This window comes from Poromitra crassiceps (genome assembly GCF_964638095.1).
Source record: "Poromitra crassiceps genome assembly, chromosome: 14".
Classification (NCBI taxonomy): domain Eukaryota; kingdom Metazoa; phylum Chordata; class Actinopteri; order Beryciformes; family Melamphaidae; genus Poromitra; species Poromitra crassiceps.
Window position 1 is genome coordinate 15,688,630 of NC_139633.1, and position 17,851 is coordinate 15,706,480.

At 44.3% G+C, this 17,851-nt stretch overlaps 1 protein-coding gene across 4 annotated transcripts; it reads left to right on the forward strand.

Annotated features, from left to right (window-relative positions):
- The first annotated feature begins 2,733 nt into the window (after positions 1 to 2,733).
- Positions 2,734 to 16,998, forward strand: depdc7a (DEP domain containing 7, paralog a). Of its 4 annotated transcripts, none has more exons than XM_083651205.1 (9): positions 2,734 to 2,891; positions 9,908 to 10,435; positions 11,391 to 11,521; positions 12,016 to 12,208; positions 12,556 to 12,776; positions 13,563 to 13,705; positions 13,978 to 14,103; positions 15,396 to 15,474; positions 16,372 to 16,998. In XM_083651205.1, the coding sequence occupies exons 2-9, from the start codon at positions 9,984 to 9,986 to the stop codon at positions 16,584 to 16,586; spliced, it is 1,560 nt and encodes a 519-aa protein (XP_083507331.1). In that variant the 5' UTR covers positions 2,734 to 2,891; positions 9,908 to 9,983; the 3' UTR covers positions 16,587 to 16,998. The 4 variants fall into 4 exon arrangements, with proteins under 4 accessions (XP_083507331.1, XP_083507332.1, XP_083507329.1 ...); XM_083651206.1 differs by having other exon boundaries at positions 9,913 to 10,435; XM_083651203.1 differs by lacking the exon at positions 2,734 to 2,891 and adding an exon at positions 5,364 to 5,476.
- Positions 16,999 to 17,851: the final 853 nt, after the last annotated feature.

Consider the following 17,851-nt stretch of genomic DNA (forward strand, 5'->3'; position numbering starts at 1 on the left):
GGCATTGGGAAAACCACTGTGAAGTGTTTTGTCTCACAAGGAAGGCTATGTTGTATTTTTCTTTCTTTTCTTTTTCTTTCCTTTCTCGATTGTCATTGTCTAGCCAGTTGGTTTGCCACATACAGTAACCTTTGCCATAACACAGGATCTGACGTAACTATGTTTTGTGTTGTATTAGCAGAGCACCTGTGCTGAAACCTAGATTGGGTGTTAGAGGAAGGAGGGGTGGGAGAGTGGAGATGTCATGTTGATGACGCACACCATGGCACGTCCAAAGGACTACCACAGTAAGTTATGGCATTCCATAAACATCCACTCAACATTGATCAGAACTATACTTACACACTCAGGTCACACCTAGGTCCCAACACCTAATCACTTACAAGCCTTGTAATTAATGAGTCTTGGCCTTAAGCGAATGGGACAGTTGACCCAGGCTACTGGAATGGGACAGTTGACCCTACTGGCTTGAAAGAGCTGCAGCTCACAGAAACTAAATTACATCAGCAAAAAAGTAATTATGTAACAGATGAAAACAGGACAGACAGGATGCGTAATAAAGCGCTGAAGCGAAGCGCATTTTCCTCACGAGCAGGCGCCTGGCTGTCCACACAAGGAGCGCATTTTTCCGCACCCGTGCATCAGCCACTCGCTCGTCTTTATCTTTTGTTTTCACATTATCTACCTCATTTTTGATCGGGGAGTGTGTGATGTCACAGTGTGTGATGTCACTCAACTGGAAGTCTATCTGTGTGAGAGAGCACTCTCCAAGGCGGGAAACTGGGCAGTGATGCTCAGCCGCCACCACCATGCTCTCATGAGCAAACTATTCGCCCTGCACTGGGTGTGTGACTGACTTGATGTCGTCTGAATGTGTCGTCTGGCCCTGTTGAATAAAATATGATTGTCACGCCAGGGAGCCACAATGCAGAATTATCTGCAACCCCCGAAAAGACAGAAGAGTCTCTGTCCCCCGGCGCCGGCCCAGTGAAGAAGGCCCCTGTCAACTCTCTTTTGTTTTGGAGCCGGGGAGGAGCGGGGGCGGAGCAGGGCCAGCGAGGCAAGCCTTTGGGATTCCAGTACGGCCACGACGGCTAGAGATAGTTGTTGATTAAAAGCTTTATGAATTTTAATGCGCTGCATTGTTCCACATGTGGGAGATAAGACTGAGAGGGCTCTTCTGAGGCAGCGTGAGAAGAAGGCAAGAGGAGCACTGTAAGTGGAGGGCTGTGTACGGGATCAGACTGGAGATATGGGGAGCCACATGGTCTGGGAAATGGCATCTAGTCAAACCCAGAGCAATCTAGTAGGAGAGTGGCGCCAGCGGAGGTCCAAAATGCGTGACTCCGTAGCCAATGAATAGCCAGGAAGGAGGCTCGCGTGACTTTTGAATGCTAAAATCAAGCAGATAGTGAACAAATTTGATTCTTTAAACGTCGGACCCTTTCAAAGTACATCACAAACTGTCCATTTTGTGATGGACAACTCGACAGTGCTGCTTAATCCAGGACCTTACTTCCTGGAACTCTTGAGAGTAAAAAACTGGTCCATTGGAATGAACGGCGATGTCGCAACTCTTCTATATACACGTCTCAGGTCAAACCTAATGTGCTGTGTAATGAAGCCATAGATGTGAACCTGTGTAGCCTATTTAAAGGGACATTTTCAACCAGCTTTGTATCATTACAAAATTGCTAGTATATGCTATATACGCAAATATGCAAATGAACAATTTTTAACTTCTCATCATCTCAACCAGGTCTCAGGTCCCTTGAAGCAAATTTGACATTGTGGCCAAGCTCGCTATTGCAATTCACGTGACGGCCTGTGGCCCAAAAACACTTAGTCCACTTAGTAGTCTGTGGATGGGAGGGAGGGTCTTATACAGTAGTAGTCTGTGGATGGGAGGGAGGGTCTTGATACAGCAGTAGTCTGTGGATGGGAGGGTCTTGATACAGCAGTAGTCTGTGGATGGGAGGGTCTTATACAGCAGTAGTCTGTGGATGGGAGGGTCTTATACAGCAGTAGTCTGTGGATGGGAGGGTCTTATACAGCAGTAGTCTGTGGATGGGAGGGTCTTATACAGCAGTAGTCTGTGGATGGGAGGGAGGGTCTTGATACAGTAGTAGTCTGTGGATGGGAGGGTCAGCAGTAGTCTGGATGCGAGGGTCACTCACTGACAGCTGGACTTTGATGATCATTGCTCAAGGTGTGAAAGCGCTTCTCAATCACTTCACACACCCAGTTTCAGCGAAGGATCTGAAGCAGCAACTCAGCAGTCACTGAAAGAACTTCTCCTTGAATTGTGAATGCCAGAAAATTCCTCAGAATGTTTGTCATCATCATTGTGCTGCAAATGAGCTATATTAGAAACACTGCATGACCGATAAGGGTGAAGGGGAGAGAAAAGGAAATAAACATGACCATTTCCAGGCAGGCACGGGGAAAGAAACAGGAGGGCAAACATTGCTTTGACCTTGCCGACCAGGTCTCTGATTGTATCAACACCTCTCTCTCTCTCTCTCTCTCTCTCTCTCTCTCTCTCTCTCTCTCTCTCTCTCTCTCCCTCTCTCCCTCTCTCTCTCTCTCTCTCTCTCTCTGTCTCTCTCTTGCTGTCTTGTTTGTGTGTGAAACATTTTCTTCCTCATAGTACAACAATGATGTGAGGTTTGTGACCGGTTTTCAAAACAGTACATCTGACTGGAATGCATTCAGTCAGTCATAGAGTTGTAAAACCAGTTTTGGCATCGTCCAAAGGCTTCTCGTGTGACTTGGGGACCTGAAGGCATCGGGCTTACTTTCTTAAGGAGTGGATCTCTTTTTGTCTTTTTCTATGTGGGCATAATAGCTGTGTAACGCAAAACCCTCGATTCTACAGCGAGAGAGAAAAGGTGAGTTCATACAGCCTATGTTCATTTTGAAGGTTACTTACAACTAGTCATAGGCCTATTTTATGAATTCAATGCTCTGATGTGATGTGATGTAGTCAGTTGATACATCAATGACTATTTCTTCAGAGGTACTCTTAAATTAAATTGGTTTACAACAGCATTATACCTTTACTTTGGACTGGAATACAAGAATTACCGTCCTTGTGGGAGTTAGTTTTGTGACTGCGTACCACATTATTAATCTCAATAGAGATATTGAACGTTTTTTTTTTTTTAGAAGAAGTTGGCCCTTATTATCATTCATTGTTATTGGTTTTGGAATAGTTTAATATTTCATAACAATTAGCCTGTGTTTTTCTGGGGGAAGGGTTTTGATGAGCACACATGCTCTTTTTCTGTACTGTCCCACATTCTTTTTTTAACACTTTATTTTCAGTTTACAAAACAAAACCAAAAACGTACGCACATTCAAACCTGTGAGATAACCACAGTCTTCTACTGGTGGCCACTGAGCAGCTGCACTGGACCAACTTGGGGTTAAGTGACTTGCTCAAGGGCAGCTAAGTGGTATATTTGTTAACGGAGGGGGAAACATAATTCGTTCATGTCCCCTCTCAGCCTGATCTGGGGGATTGAAACTGGTGACCTTCTGCGCACAACCTAGCTGCTCACAACAACCACATGAGTTCTGGCTGCTGTCCAGCGGGCAGTGTTGACGTTTTGGTCATCCATATCCTATGTAGGTATAAAGACTAACCATGGCAGCTCTATCCCTTCCTCTCTCACTGTCTCACAGCAAAAAGCATTTTCATGCATAAAAGCGGTTACGAGGAGAGTGATCAAACCAGTTTGTCACAGTCGCGCTTCTCCCCCCTCCTTGGCCCTCGCACTACGCTTGTGTCTCATGAACATGGCTGCTGTCAGAGTCGTCCTTTCAGCAAGTTAGTGGCCAATGTTGTGACGCATTGTGCACCATGTGTTTACAGTGTCACCTTACTCCTGTTCCATTGTCAGATTACACGTCAGGAAAGGAGGCACCTGCTTCACCCCTCAGTTCGTGCAGTTCATCCTTAAATGTGGGTTTTATGTATTTAGCCTGGGATGTGCATGTTTGCTCTTCATCAGCAAAAACAACATCACCTGAGACCATGTCTAGAGGCTATTTGCCTCTATGCAGGTTGTACAGCTTCATATGAATAGCATCATGAGCACTTTGACACCTGACCTGAGGTACCTGCAGTCAGGTGTTTCATTTCAGAATTATGTAACCAATGACATGTTTTTCTTTTTACACAGGTAGGCCTATCTGTTTTTCCATGCCTTCCCCATTCTTGACTTTTTCTTATACATTTCATTTAAGCAACCTTCTCTTCTCTTCCCTCTTTTTTTTTTTTTTTTTTTTTTTAATTGATATTTTTGACAGGGCAAGAAAACAGCAGATGTCAAAACATCACATTACTTTCAAATGACAAGTTCTCTGTCCCCTTTTTTTCTTTTCTTTTTTACACACTAACAACTTACCAAAACAAAAACACAGGGGAGTATACCAAAATTATATCCACATCCCCCACATCTTCCCCCTTCTCAATACTAGGCTGCACACAGCCATTCAATACAGTATAAACATAAAATACAAACATGGATGGACAACACACAACATACACCATAGCAGACAAAAAAAAATGCCTTATTGTCGTATCTTCTCTTCCCTCTTGATTGGAGGTACAGTGAATGAACTTGGAAGAATGAAACTCACACATGCACAGCTGACATCTAATAGGCCATTGGTCTTTATCTGCATCACAATCAGACGTACCTCCTGTATGCTTTTAGGGTGCGGCCTGGTGTGTGAAAGGTCTCTGAGAACTTTGCAGAATGTCATGATTTGTTTTAATTTTCAAGTGTTTTCTTGCATCAATAGAAACATATTTGAAGCAAGAGAATTTAACTGGTTGAGTGGGTGCAGCTTTTCTCAGATAAGGTGAACATTGCGACATCTGCAGAACAATGTCAAGCTGCTGGCGTTGCGCTACTCAGCATCGTACTGACTGACTAATCCTTTCGCATGATAAAGGAAGATAATTTACCTCTAGAGGTGAAACCTTATGGAGACAGACAGCTAGCTAGTGCGTGCTAGTTCAGGTAACTTGCTCAACAGTTCCAGGATGAAAAGTTCAGTTCCGAGTCAGATTGGATATATGTTTGGGGGGGGGCGGGGTAGTGTTTATGAGGTGTCTAGTGTTCGTGTGTACCGTCAGTCACCGTGGGGATCGAAGCAGAGAGAGAGAGGGGCGGGGGCATTTGGCATTGTAAATGTATGAAAGTGTCATTATCATATTAATGAGTGGACAGGGAGGGTTTATAATATCCACTCGGCACATGAATAATGTATTGCGGTGTGGGAGGAGATGATGGTTTCGGGCTTGACTGACTAGCTGGTGGTGCGCGTCACGTTGTACCAGAGCAGAGGACTTTGGGACCAACAAGGAGGACCATACAGCCAAGGTGGACATTATTTGAATGGCTGGTTTTCATAGTCACAGTAAACCGCACCGGGAACACGTTTTTCATGCACCGACCACCAGGTAATAACACAGACTCAATCACTTGTAGACTGCTGTAGTAATAATAATTATAGACCGCTAGATGTAGCGATTATGATTCATGATTGTCGGCTATTTCTGTTTGCAGTAGCCCAACGTTATAGCTAGTTTGAAGAATTCTGTTTGTTGCTAAATCTGCTGTAGGGGCTATCTATGTTTTTGGTAACTTTTCTCTCTCACTACGAAATTAAATTAGGGCTTCAGTATAGGCTACTTCTAACTAACGTGTAGCCTACTGAAAAACCACATGTCCATCCGTAGGCTAGGCAGCCTACTAGGTAGGCTAGTAAGTTTAGACTATAGCCTATTACACAACTTTTTTTAATTTGTTTTTTTTGTATTTGTGTGGGTGTGTGTGTGTAATTAATGTACGGTAGCCTATTTCGAAAAATATCTAAAGGCTATAGGCTACTGCATTTCAGTGTTTTAACCAAAACATATGGAGAATGGCACTATGTTGCAAAGATTCGAATTCAAACCCACCAATAGCTCACTGTGGTTCAGCATCTTGTCTTGTCTCTTCAGGCTTGATCAGTCAGCTAGTCTCTGCATGCAGGAGGAATGCGATCTGCCAATAAGACACCTGCTGAATGGTCACATTAGGCTTAGCTTAGCCTACTAGCCTGATATCATTTCCCACAAATCAACTTCTATGCTTGTCTTGAAATAATTTGAAGTAGCCTAGCCTAGGCCAGTGGTTCTCAAAGTGGGGTCCAGGGACCCCCTTGAGGGGGTTCCACTGGGTCCCCAGCAGAAACGGTAATAATTTATTTTCACTAGAATTCCCCAATAAGTAACACAATGACAGAACGTATGACTATTTTGGTGATGGAGTTCAGACAGGCTACATCATCCCACTCCCCTGGCTCTGTCTTGCAGGAGCCTGGGTCTATAAGACTTTCAGACATTAGTCTCTCCCTCCTCACCGATGCACCTTTTGTTCTGTTTGTTAGTTTGTTTAAACTTTTACCTTGGTGTATGACTCCCATCGTTATGTTACAGCCCAACTCAAGGAAGTACCACATGAAGGGAGTCATACACCAAAGTAAAAGTGAAAACAATTTATTAACTAAAACTAAGGGAAATAACTCAACACAAACTACATTAAACAAACAAACTTAACAAAAGTTTCCTCTGTGAGGAGGGAGAGAGACTGAATGGTCTGAAGGTCTTCTTAAAGCACAATGTGCACCAGGCCCAGGTGCACCTAATCAGTCTTATGACCCCAACACCAGGCTCCTGCAAGACAGGGCCAGAAGATTGGGAGGGTTGTCACAAAAGCTAAAATCTTATCAGGTGGGGGATCCTGGTACAACATCTTATCAAATGGGGGTCCATGGTCTAATTTGTGTCAGTTTAGGGGTCCTTGATGTGAAAAACTTTGAGAACCACTGGCCTAGGGCTACAGCCTATCACAATATAGCCTGTGCTATCTCCATGTATGCTTTTCCTATACTTTGCAGTAGCCTAGTAGGCTATTGTAAAATTTCTCCAGATCAACGTTGCTTTTTTTCTGGAACCATAGGCCTATACTAGTATACTTGTTACAGTAGCATAGTCGATTTAGGTTTATTTTTAAATGGTGTGATAATCACCATGATCATTAGGGGCAGACCCATGGGGTTGACAGCATTGCTCCCTCTGCGATTATTTACCCGCACTGATGTGTGCAAACACACACTGTTGTGTTTCCCTTTATGATGCAAGTCAGTCTGCAAGGCCCGGTCTGTCTGATGCATGATGGTACAGCAGCGGCGTCAACTGGGCAAATGGCACTCAAATCTCAGTGCGGTGCGAGCAACACGAGGTGACAAAGAGAGCCGGTTCCCAGACTGCGTGACCCCGTGACCCCATCTTTTCAGTCCAATGATTCTCTGTTGGATCAGATCTGGGTTAGGTTTAGATTTAATAATCCAACAGTCCCCCCCCCTTCCCCGACCTGATGCTTTTTCCAGATGGCCCTGCTGACGCTGTTACACTGTCACTCTTAAATCAAAGATTTCATTCTGATAATGCAGTTTTACAGTTGATCGTCTATTGATCCTGCTAAAGACCTGTTGAAAAATCACTATAACATTTACATATTATAAGATTACTGTAGAACTTTTTTTTCTAATGGAGTCTTCAGCCTATTCTCTATTATAGCATTCATATTCTATGTAAAGCAGATGAAGCCCTGGGGAACTGCTGCACCCCCAGTGGCATCAGTTGTTCCTCCCTGGATGCAAATCCCTGGTCCAGGACAATCTTCTACCACAGAAGGAAACACAGTTTGACGTAGATGGATCTCATCAGCAGGCCCATCAAGATATCTGTGAAACACCTTCCTCTGTGCTCAGTGACCTGTTGTGTTTTTGAAAGAGTGTGGGCGAACATCCGCTCGCTGCTGTCGTCTTCCCAAGCCTCTGTGTTTTTGAACGTTTACAAAGAAGTTGCAGATAGTATTTGTCATATGCCGTGTTGTGTTGTAATGTGGAGCCTGTCTGTGCTGCTGCCTGGTTTATGGCCACAGCGGATCTGGTGAGTCTGTCAGATCCCCCCCTAACCTACGTTAACAGTCGCTTACCAGACTCTAAATGTTTCCCGCTGCGAGATGAAAGCCCCATCATCACACACACCAGCATATCTATAGGCTAGCTCCCAACGCCCCCGACCCCGCCCCCCCTCTTCCATGTCTCCATCCTCTCATTGGTTTGGTTAGTGGTGGATGACGTATAAGCGCACACTCTTTTTGTTGCAGCCAAAGTCAATCATCAATCTTTGAGTGGAAGGCCTGTCAGACCCACAAGAGCAGATCAGATGTGTTGGGAAAATGTATTGTGGGTTAGTGAACGTGTCTGTGCGTAATTGAATCTGCATGTCCGTTTTGATATGCTGTCATGAGTTATCTACTGATTTGTGTGTGCGCGCGCGTGTGTGTGTGTGTGTGTGTGTGTGTGTGTGTTAGAGGGCGACGATGCAGCCCACCCAGTTGAAAGTACAATGGGAACACATTGGATGTATCTCGTGAGAGCAGGCTCACAATCTGATCATTGTGTCTCTCTGTTTCCTTGTGCGTGTGTGATTGGGTGCTGCAAGATTCTATCAGGTTTCTGCTATAGTGGGAAGCTGCCAGACGCTAGATACTCTCTGTTCCCCAAAAATGTCCTTAAACCACATTGAACCGCTGTGGTATTTGAACCTTAGTTTGATCATAATAATGACAATAATAATAATAATAATAATAATAATAATAGTTTAATGATCACTTTAATATGGGTGAAATCATGTATCCATATATTATTACGGTATATTATTATTATGTTATAATAATATATTATAATAATATATTATAATATATTATAATAATATATTAGTATTATATTAGTATCCAATAAAGCGCTTGAAATGCTCACAGTCAGGCACGCTGCAGAAAGGGTTGGGATAGGTTATCATCACTTCCATGAGATAGACTGAGGCTTGTACTGCTACACCCAATTGAGTTGACTTTAAATTCTGTGGTTGTGTCACGTTACACAGATGATACTGTGATATTCTGTGAGTGTGTTAAAAAGAGCAGAATTCTTTGTGATTTCTGTAAAGGCGAGTACAAGTTAACACTGACACTGCTTTAGTGTCTGTATTGGAGGGACATTTGGTTCGGGTAGATCGCATTGCATTCTTAGGTTCCTCATGCATGAGAGATCCCCCCCCCACCCCACCCCCATGTCCACTTTTGGATCAAAGAGGCCATTTACACCTGGCATTGACATGTGGTTTCTGCCATCAGATTGCAATCTGATTGCAATCTGATTGCAGAAATGGTTGTCCTCTCAATCCGCATAAAGTTGGTTTATCCAGATTGAGAGGACACATTGCATTTACACTTGTGTTCAATGTGTACACAATGCATCCCTGACCACCTCCGGAGGTGGTTTGGCCGATCAGATTGCAATCCTTCTTCAATGCGTTTTGGGGGTGTTTACACCTGGCATTTCAAGTGATAAAACACAATCTGATTGCAATCTGATCACAGAAAACGCATGTTAGCGCCAGGTGTAAATGGCCTCTTAGTTGCAGTTGACATGGACCTAAATGTGTAGAACTGGTTTCACTGTAGTCACCATGTGTGGGTTAGTAGTGCGTCATCCTTTTGACATCTGAACTGGGCTTCTGTGTGAATGCTGATTTGGATAATGGCACAATTATCAACATCAAATGCACGCGTCATTGGTAAATGCATGAGTTTAAGATGCAGTAAATGGGGGTATATGTGTAACAAAGAAAATGTGAATCCTGACAAGTGTCTTCAGTTTCAGGTTTTCCAAGGACACTGTTTTTCCACAAAAGAGTTTTTCCACAAATACTCACTCTCACCCCCCTCATGTCTTTTCCACCCCGCACTCTTTCCCCCCTCGTCTCCTCCTGGGTCAGAGCAGGGCCGGTCTCCTCCTGGGTCAGAGCAGCGCCTGTCTCCTCCTGGGTCAGAGGTCAGAGGTCAGAGCAGGGCATGGCCGGGACGCCGTTCCGAGCCACCTTCATCTGGAGCAGCATCATCACCAACCTCCAGTCTCACGTGGAGGTCAAGCGCCGGCGCCACAACCTGAAGTCCTACCATGAGTGCTTCCTGGGCTCCGAGGCGGTGGACGTGGTGCTGGCGCACGTCATCCAGAGCCACTACTGCGGCGACCAGGACGTTCCTCGCTACAAGGCCGTGCGACTTTGCCAGGCCCTCATGGACTCGCGGGTGTTTGAGCCGGTGGGCACCAAAGTCTTCAGCAAGGAGAAGGGGCGGCCCACGTTCGAGGACAGTAGTTGCAGCTTGTACCGGTTCGTGAGCCCGGTGTACGGCAGCGGCTCGGCGCTGTTGACCAACATCAACTCCCACTCCACCAGCACCATCGAGAGCGGCTACGACTCGCCGAGCATCAACAGGAACAAGAGCAACTGCAGTCCAACACGGTACTACAGGCCCACATCACAACATGTTCACATCTGATCTCCATTCCCTTTGTTCTCCTTCCCTCCTGATAGCCGATTAAGGAGTTAATCCCAAATCCAACATGGCTTTAGATTGGGTTTAAATGTCTAACCTAATGGGTCTCTGAAGACTAGTGATCCATGGCCTGAAACTTCTGAGACGCCATCATGCAGTCTTTCATTCTGTTAACTTCCAGTTACCAGCTGATTACAGAGCTGATGATGAGTCCCTTCACCTTCATATAAGACCTCTAAAACTTTATTTCGGAGCACTATTTCAGTTGAAATCTCAATTAAAAACAAGACAGAAAGGTAGGCAAGTGCTCGGCTCCCTAACAAATTTTGAAGTCTCAAAGATCTGAATCCTTGAACTCACAGTGACACCCCCCTCCCCCCCCCCCCTTCACTCTGAAGCTGGCGAGAGCTAAAATTCAGGAAGTATTCCACCCATGTGCTGCTATCACATGGTCTCAGCACTTTGTTGGCACCCTTTTAGATGTGGTGCTGAGAGTGACAGCTCTTGACTGTACCAGGGAACAGGCCTGCTGCGTCTAATCTGTGTCTCTGGGAGATGAAAGACACAAGCAGAACCATGTGCTGTAAGCGTTTAAGAGAACCTCCTACTATTTGCCAAGTTGTGGCTTCGAGGAAATAATGTCGCGGAAATAGAACACGGCTTCAAAACAGCCAATTTAATGTTAATCAAAAATGCATTAAGGCTAGAAATTGGACAAGTTGTTATTTTGTCAGCTATATTCGTTTCGGTTCCATTGATGTGAAATGAATGTAATCGGAACAGCAACAAATGATGACAGAATCAGCAGCACTAGAAAACATTTGTTTGCTAGATGTGACATTTTGTTCCAGTAATAAGTGTGCTTCTTTTCTCAAACCCAATCATTTGCACTGATTGCTGTCATTATGTGTGTCTCTTCAGACAAGAGGTGCTGAGCTACTCCACCCACTCCCCCGTTAAAACAGACAAATCACTGGAGGACGTTCTGGGAAACCTCAACCTGAGTTCCACCATCACCCCTCAGATGATCAACCTTGGCCTTTCACAAGAGCGTAAGTCATCAACGCTCAATTCCCCCTGCTGCCAGGGTAAGGCAGTTGCCAGCCGCTTCTTTTCACCTGACAGCGGGGAGCTTCACCGGCAGGACGTAGCACGTGGGAGGATCACGCTAAGTCACGTGACACCTCTTGCACCGGAAGAGAGTCCCCCATTCATTTTTCGACATGTCTATGGAGAAAATGAATGGGGAACTCTCTTCCGGGGCAAGAGGTGTCACGTGACTGTTCAGCTCTATTGTCATAGTGGTGTGTGTGTGTGTGTGTGTGTGTGTGTGTGTGTGTGTGTGTGTGTGTGTGTGTGTGTGTGTGTGTGTGTGTGTGTGTGTGTGTGTGTGTGTGTGTGTGTGTGTGTGTGTGTGTGTGTGTGTGTGTGTGTGTGTGTGTGTGTGTGTGTGTGTGTGTGTGTGTGTGTGTGTGTGTGTGTGTGTGTGTGTGTGTGTGTGTGTGTGACCCCCATGAGTATTCACCCTCCTTTGTGCTTTTCTCAGTGGTGGATGAGGTGTGGCACCAGCAGGCTGTGTTCAGGCTGCTGCAGCTGATAGAGCTCCCCCTGTTGGAGAGCTTGCTGGAGGGCAAGGACAACCCCCGGCCCCCCGTGCACAACACGGACAGCGACCGGGACCTGTTGTACAGATCCAGCTACCTGGACAGAGAGGTTCTGAAGGCCTTCAGTGAAGCACAGTACGTCTTACTTAAAGCCTGCTGGAATCTGCAATGTTTTCAAATTAACCGACATAATGCAAATTGACATTGGAAAATGTTGTTTAATTTGAAGTATTGATATGCAATGTACTTATGGTTCACAAATCACAATCACGTATCAGTGGTTTATTAGAAACATTTTATTCTCGGGACTGCGTTGCTCTGGTTTAAGGTTAGGGCTTGGATGCTTCATAAAACTCCTTTCTTGGTGCATCTGTCCAGTCAGTTGCTTTACATACTGTATAAATACACACTTTGCATTTTTGCTTCAGACTGTTGTCTGGATTGCTTGTGTTTAAAAGCCTGATAACTCACTTTTCCCTCAGGGCGGATGAGTGGATGTCAGTGGCGGTAGACTGTCTGGAGCTTCTGCCAGATGCGCTGGTGGTGGAGGTGAGCAGAGGTTTGGCCGCTTGCGCTGACGACCAGGAACGATGTAAGACGCTGATCTACGGGGTCCTGACTCAGCATTACGGGCACACGCAGCACCCGCCTCTGCTTAGCAACCACATCTTCGACATCCACTCTGGCATCTCCGAACTGCTGGGTGAGAGAGATCTCTTTGGTGTTGTGTTGTTCTCAGGTGGGGTGGTGGGGTTGAATGTGTGTGATGATCTTGTTTTGTGTGTTGTTGTCAGTGAGTGTGTGTGTGTGTGTGTGTGTGTGTGTGTGTGTGTGTGTGTGTGTGACACTTTTGTTTTGTGTGTTGTCAGTGAATGTGTGTGTGACACTTTTGTTTTGTATGTTGTTGTCAGTGAATGTGTGTGATGATCTTGTTTTGTGTGTTGTTGTCGTCAGTGAATGTGTGTTGTTTTGTGTGTTGTCAGTGAATGTGTGTGATGATCTTGTTTTGTGTGTTGTTGTCAGTGAATGTGTGTTGTTTTGTGTGTTGTCAGTGAATGTGTGTGATGATCTTGTTTTGTGTGTTGTTGTCAGTGAATGTGTGTGACACTTTTGTTTTGTATGTTGTTGTCAGTGAATGTGTGATGATCTTGTTTTGTGTGTTGTTGTCGTCAGTGAATGTGTGTTGTTTTGTGTGTTGCTGTCAGTGAATGTGTGTGATGATCTTGTTTTGTGTGTTGTTGTCAGTGAATGTGTGTGATGATCTTGTTTTGTGTGTTGCTGTCAGTGAATGTGTGTGATGATCTTGTTTTGTGTGTTGTTGTCAGTGAATGTGTGTGTGATGATCTTGTTTTGTGTGTTGTTGTCAGTGAATGTGTGTGATGATCTTGTTTTGTGTGTTGTTGTCAGTGAATGTGTGTGTGATGATCTTGTTTTGTGTGTTGTTGTCAGTGAATGTGTGTGATGATCTTGTTCTGTGTGTTGTTGTCAGTGAATGGGAAGCAGGAGCAGGCTCTGGAGGCTCTTCAGCTCAGCCTGAAGCTGCAGGACTCTCGCAGCCGGGAGGAGCTGCGCAGGCTCCTGAGGTTCATGGCGGTTGCTGCCAAACCTCAGGAGCTCAAACTGCACAAAGAGGTGAGAAGTGTGTGTGTGTGTGTGTGTGTGTGTGTGTGTGTGTGTGTGTGTGTGTGTGTGTGTGTGTGTTTGTGTGTGTGTGTGTGTGTGTGTGTGTTTGTGTGTGTGTGTGTGTGTGTGTGTGTGTGTGTGTGTGTGTGTGCGCGTGCCTGTGTGTGTGCCTGTGTGTGTGTGTGTACGTGTGTGTGTGTGTGTGTGTGTGTGTGTGTGTGTGTGTGTGTATAAGTGCATGTGTGCATATGATCTTTGCTAACCCCAAAGGCATCCCTCAGATTGAGAACAGAATGGCAGTGAAGCGCTCTTTCTCGAGTGCCATCGTCTACAGCAGGAGACTCCCCAAAGGAAAGGTGGACTTGATGGTTCTCTTCATGTTGGATAACCACTGTGATCTGTTTAAGGTGAGTGTCACCTCTTTGCCTGTATTTATATGTGTATGTGCTGTATTCTGTGAGAGCCTGCTGGGTTGATAAACTGCTGTTTACCCAGGCTAGCAACTACCAACTATTTCAAAGCTGCTTTTTCTTTTTCAAAGTTTTTAGGATTTTTTTGTTGTTGCTAAGCAGCTCTCTGTTGCCTTGAATAACCACACAATTTTTGACAAATTCCAGTCTGGTTTCCGTCAGAAACATTCTCCAGAGACAGTTCTTAGAGTCTCTAATGACATCATGATGGCCTCTGACGCTGGCAAACACTCTGTCAATGTAGCTTTTGATACTGTGGATCACAGCATCCTGAGAATGGGTGGGAGCGCCCTAGACTGGTTTTCCTCGTATCTCTCAGATAGGAGTTTCTCTGTGGCTGTCGGCCCTCATTATGTCTGAGTCCGCTCCCTCATCCTGTGGGGTGCCCCAGGGTTCTATTATGGGTCTGATTCTGTTTGGTTTATACAAACATGATTCCTTTAGGACTCATTATTAGCAAATGTAAGGGCATTTCATACCGATTGACTTCAAACTTGGGGAATGCGTTGCTGAGAACCCGAGAAATTGCAATGTCAAACGTTGTGCAATTCAACCAATAAGATCACAGCTTTCACGTATCTCCAGGACTGTCCGTCCGATCGACTTCTGTATGTCTGCCCTTCGCGTTTGTCGGATGGACTTCAAACTTGGGGAGTGCGCTTAGGGCGACCTGATGGAGTGCAGTGTGGGGTGGGAGCACTCACGGGGTGATGGGGGAACGGGCACTGCACTAGTATCTATAATGATGAGAGCAATAGCCTACTCTTATCAGACCGCTCTATCAGGGAAGTGAAATGGATGGAAGCCTGTGTCGCTGGATCACAGCTATACTTAAGTACTGCTGTTGCTTAAAGCTACATTACGCAACATTTTGCCTGAGGCGGTGAAGTGTATTGCAAGTCTTGCCCTCCATCCTAACTTTTGTTTCACTCTATGTTCTTTTTACTGCTTTAGTTTCCGCTATTGTTGATTTGACTTCCCTTCGCTGTGGCCGATAGCTACACACACAGAAAATGGTTTAGTCTCCAAAACGTCCCAAACATCATTGAAAAGCCAGTTTCACATGGGGATTTAGGCATGATATACTGTATCTATGCATGTTTTATTGATTGATTGATTGATTGATTGATTGATTGATTGATTCTTATTTTAATGTGAAAATAGTTGCATTTTACAGTTTTATGTCAAGAAGATTAATGGAAACTATGTTGTTTTTGCTTCCCCTCCAGATTCCTGTTACGTTGCACAAGTTGGTCAGTGACAGACTAAGGAATATTGTGAAAGGGAAAGATCCAGATGTCATTACAGGTTTGCATGTTTTTCTTTTATCTCATTATTATAATTATCTCCACCAGGAGATAATGTTTTCGGTCGTGTGTGTGTGTGTGCCAGTGGTGTGTGTGTGTGCGCGAGAGAGTGTGTTCCCTGTTGCTCTGTAGAGAGCATTATATGGCAATGGTACAGAGCAGTGCGGGCCTGCGGGGAGGTGGGGCTGGGCAGCTCGTTCGCACCCCACAAAGCACAGAAAACCAGGCCGTTTAAAAGTTATAACATGACTTCAGCCCAAACCCAGTTACAAGTTATTTCAGGATAATAAATCGCATCGCTATTCACCCTGGGGACATCCAGGAATCTCTCCGGCTCCCAGTCAGCAGCCGGCCCAGGCTGTCTGAACACAGCTAACGTTATTCATTCATTCATTATTGAAACATGACCAACACATTTGTCTTTATTGTACATGATATATAGGCTACTGTAAGACAGGCTATAAGCACGATACCTGCCATTCACTCTTGGCCGTACCATACCTCAAACTCAATTAAACAATGTTGCCTTATGTTTTTATTGTTTTTAGTCCTTTTCTTCTCTCCTTTTAATTGCCATCATATCTTGTATTGTGTTGCATTTTATTTAGTATTTTCTGCACCTACCTGTTTATATTTGTGCTCCTTATTTGTCCCTCGCCTGTGAAGCACTTTGGTTTCAGCTGCTGCTGTATGTAAATGTGCTATATAAATAAAGTTGACTTGACTTGACTTGACTATCGGCAAGCGGTTCCCTTCGCAGATGGGTCTCGATTTGACCATGGTTAGACCATGGCCATGGTGCCTGGCGGAGATCTGCACTCTAACAGAGTGCACTTTTCTAGTCTTGTACATATATCCAACAACAACTAAGATGATACTCTCTCCATCTCCCTCTCAGGCCCAGCGTATTGCAGAAGAGTGACTGGTAAAGTCTATGCAGAGAGTGTACAGAAAACCACTAAAGAGGAACTTTGGTCGTTGCTCCGGACAATCCATGAGAACCCTAAACTCTCCATCAAGGAGAAGAGGCGGCTACTGGGACAGTTCTATAAAGGCCACCCTGAGATTTTCGTTCAGTACTTTGGAAATAGATTGTCCAGTGTCAACACGTAACTACGGTGATATTTATCTGTCTAATCGTTTCTGTATTATAATGTAAAGAAGAAGAAGAAACTGTAAGAACAAAGGCTGATTATGATGCCAATGATGTGAAGATGTACAGGTGGATTATATTTGTATGTGAAGAGTGTAATTTATAATGCTGAACATAAATGTGAATTGTGTAGAGATTTTTCATAAGGACATGAGGACCCATGACCCTCACGTGGAGTATCATCGTCTGTCAGTGAGACTTTGTTTGCTACAGAGAGAAACAGAATGAACAGAGTGTTCTTGACAGTTTGGGTGTTTTCACAGTGCAATGTGTCTTGCCAGTGCAAAGAAGGTCGGCCGTCTGCAGAGCCTGCGTCAATGAATGTATGCTTTATCTTTATGGTTGTGCAACTGCAACAGAGACAGTGCCATGAATAAAGATGTGTCTGTTGAGTTCATGTGCTTTCTTGTATACAGTGCGATGCACACAGTACAACTATGTCTGGGGAAACCCTCAGAACGGAAATTTGAACTTGAACATTTGGAAGTCTGATTTCGAGCTGTTGCAAACAGTCTATAGACTTTCACGAGAATTGTGCCACAGCGTTTTTGTGTTTGTTGCTACAAACCAACAAAACAGATGCTGTAGGCTCTTCATTATATTATACTTATTGATTTAGCTGGGCTCATCACCAATTTAAAAATTAACCATTTGAAGAAAATTATAATACAGTTTGTAAACCAGTCTGCAGAACAGCTTAGCTTAATGACATCTTATGTAGCCTAACTGCTTATACAATTTATTTTTCACTTTTCTTTTTAAATAAGATACTTCATTCAAGTAAATCTATTGAGGAAAAAAAAGTATAAATTGTCTTATATATTTTTTATTCTACAGTGTATTACAAAAGGTCTCCCAGAGCGGATTACCATTTAATTTGAGGTCAGAACTAATCAATGTTAGAAGATGCATTGCATAATGAGGTCTTTAACTGAGCCAGGATTCCCCTTGTATGCAGAGGATGTCAGAGTAGGCGGTCCTCAATGCCTCCCGTGAATGTGTCCAGCAGACGCAATGAACTCACAGGTGACAGCTGATGATGCATTCTAAAGTAATTAATTAAATTAATTAGCTTTAATTTCAGTATTTTCCATCTGAATGTTATACCGTACATCAGTCAATATTTATATAGCCAAAATGCATAGTCACTTTCTGCTATTACATTTCTGCTGTTACATTATTCTAAAAGGTTTGCTGCTCCCAATATTAGACATTCAGCCTGCAA

Bases quoted from the DNA above. Each gene is read 5' to 3' on its own strand.
- depdc7a (XM_083651203.1), top strand. From the start codon at position 5,412: ATGGCTGGTTTTCATAGTCACAGTAAACCGCACCGGGAACACGTTTTT. The intron at 13,706-13,977 runs GTGAGAAGTGTG...GGCATCCCTCAG, and splicing joins AGCTCAAACTGCACAAAGAG to ATTGAGAACAGAATGGCAGT. The intron at 15,475-16,371 runs GTTTGCATGTTT...TCTCCCTCTCAG, and splicing joins AGATCCAGATGTCATTACAG to GCCCAGCGTATTGCAGAAGA.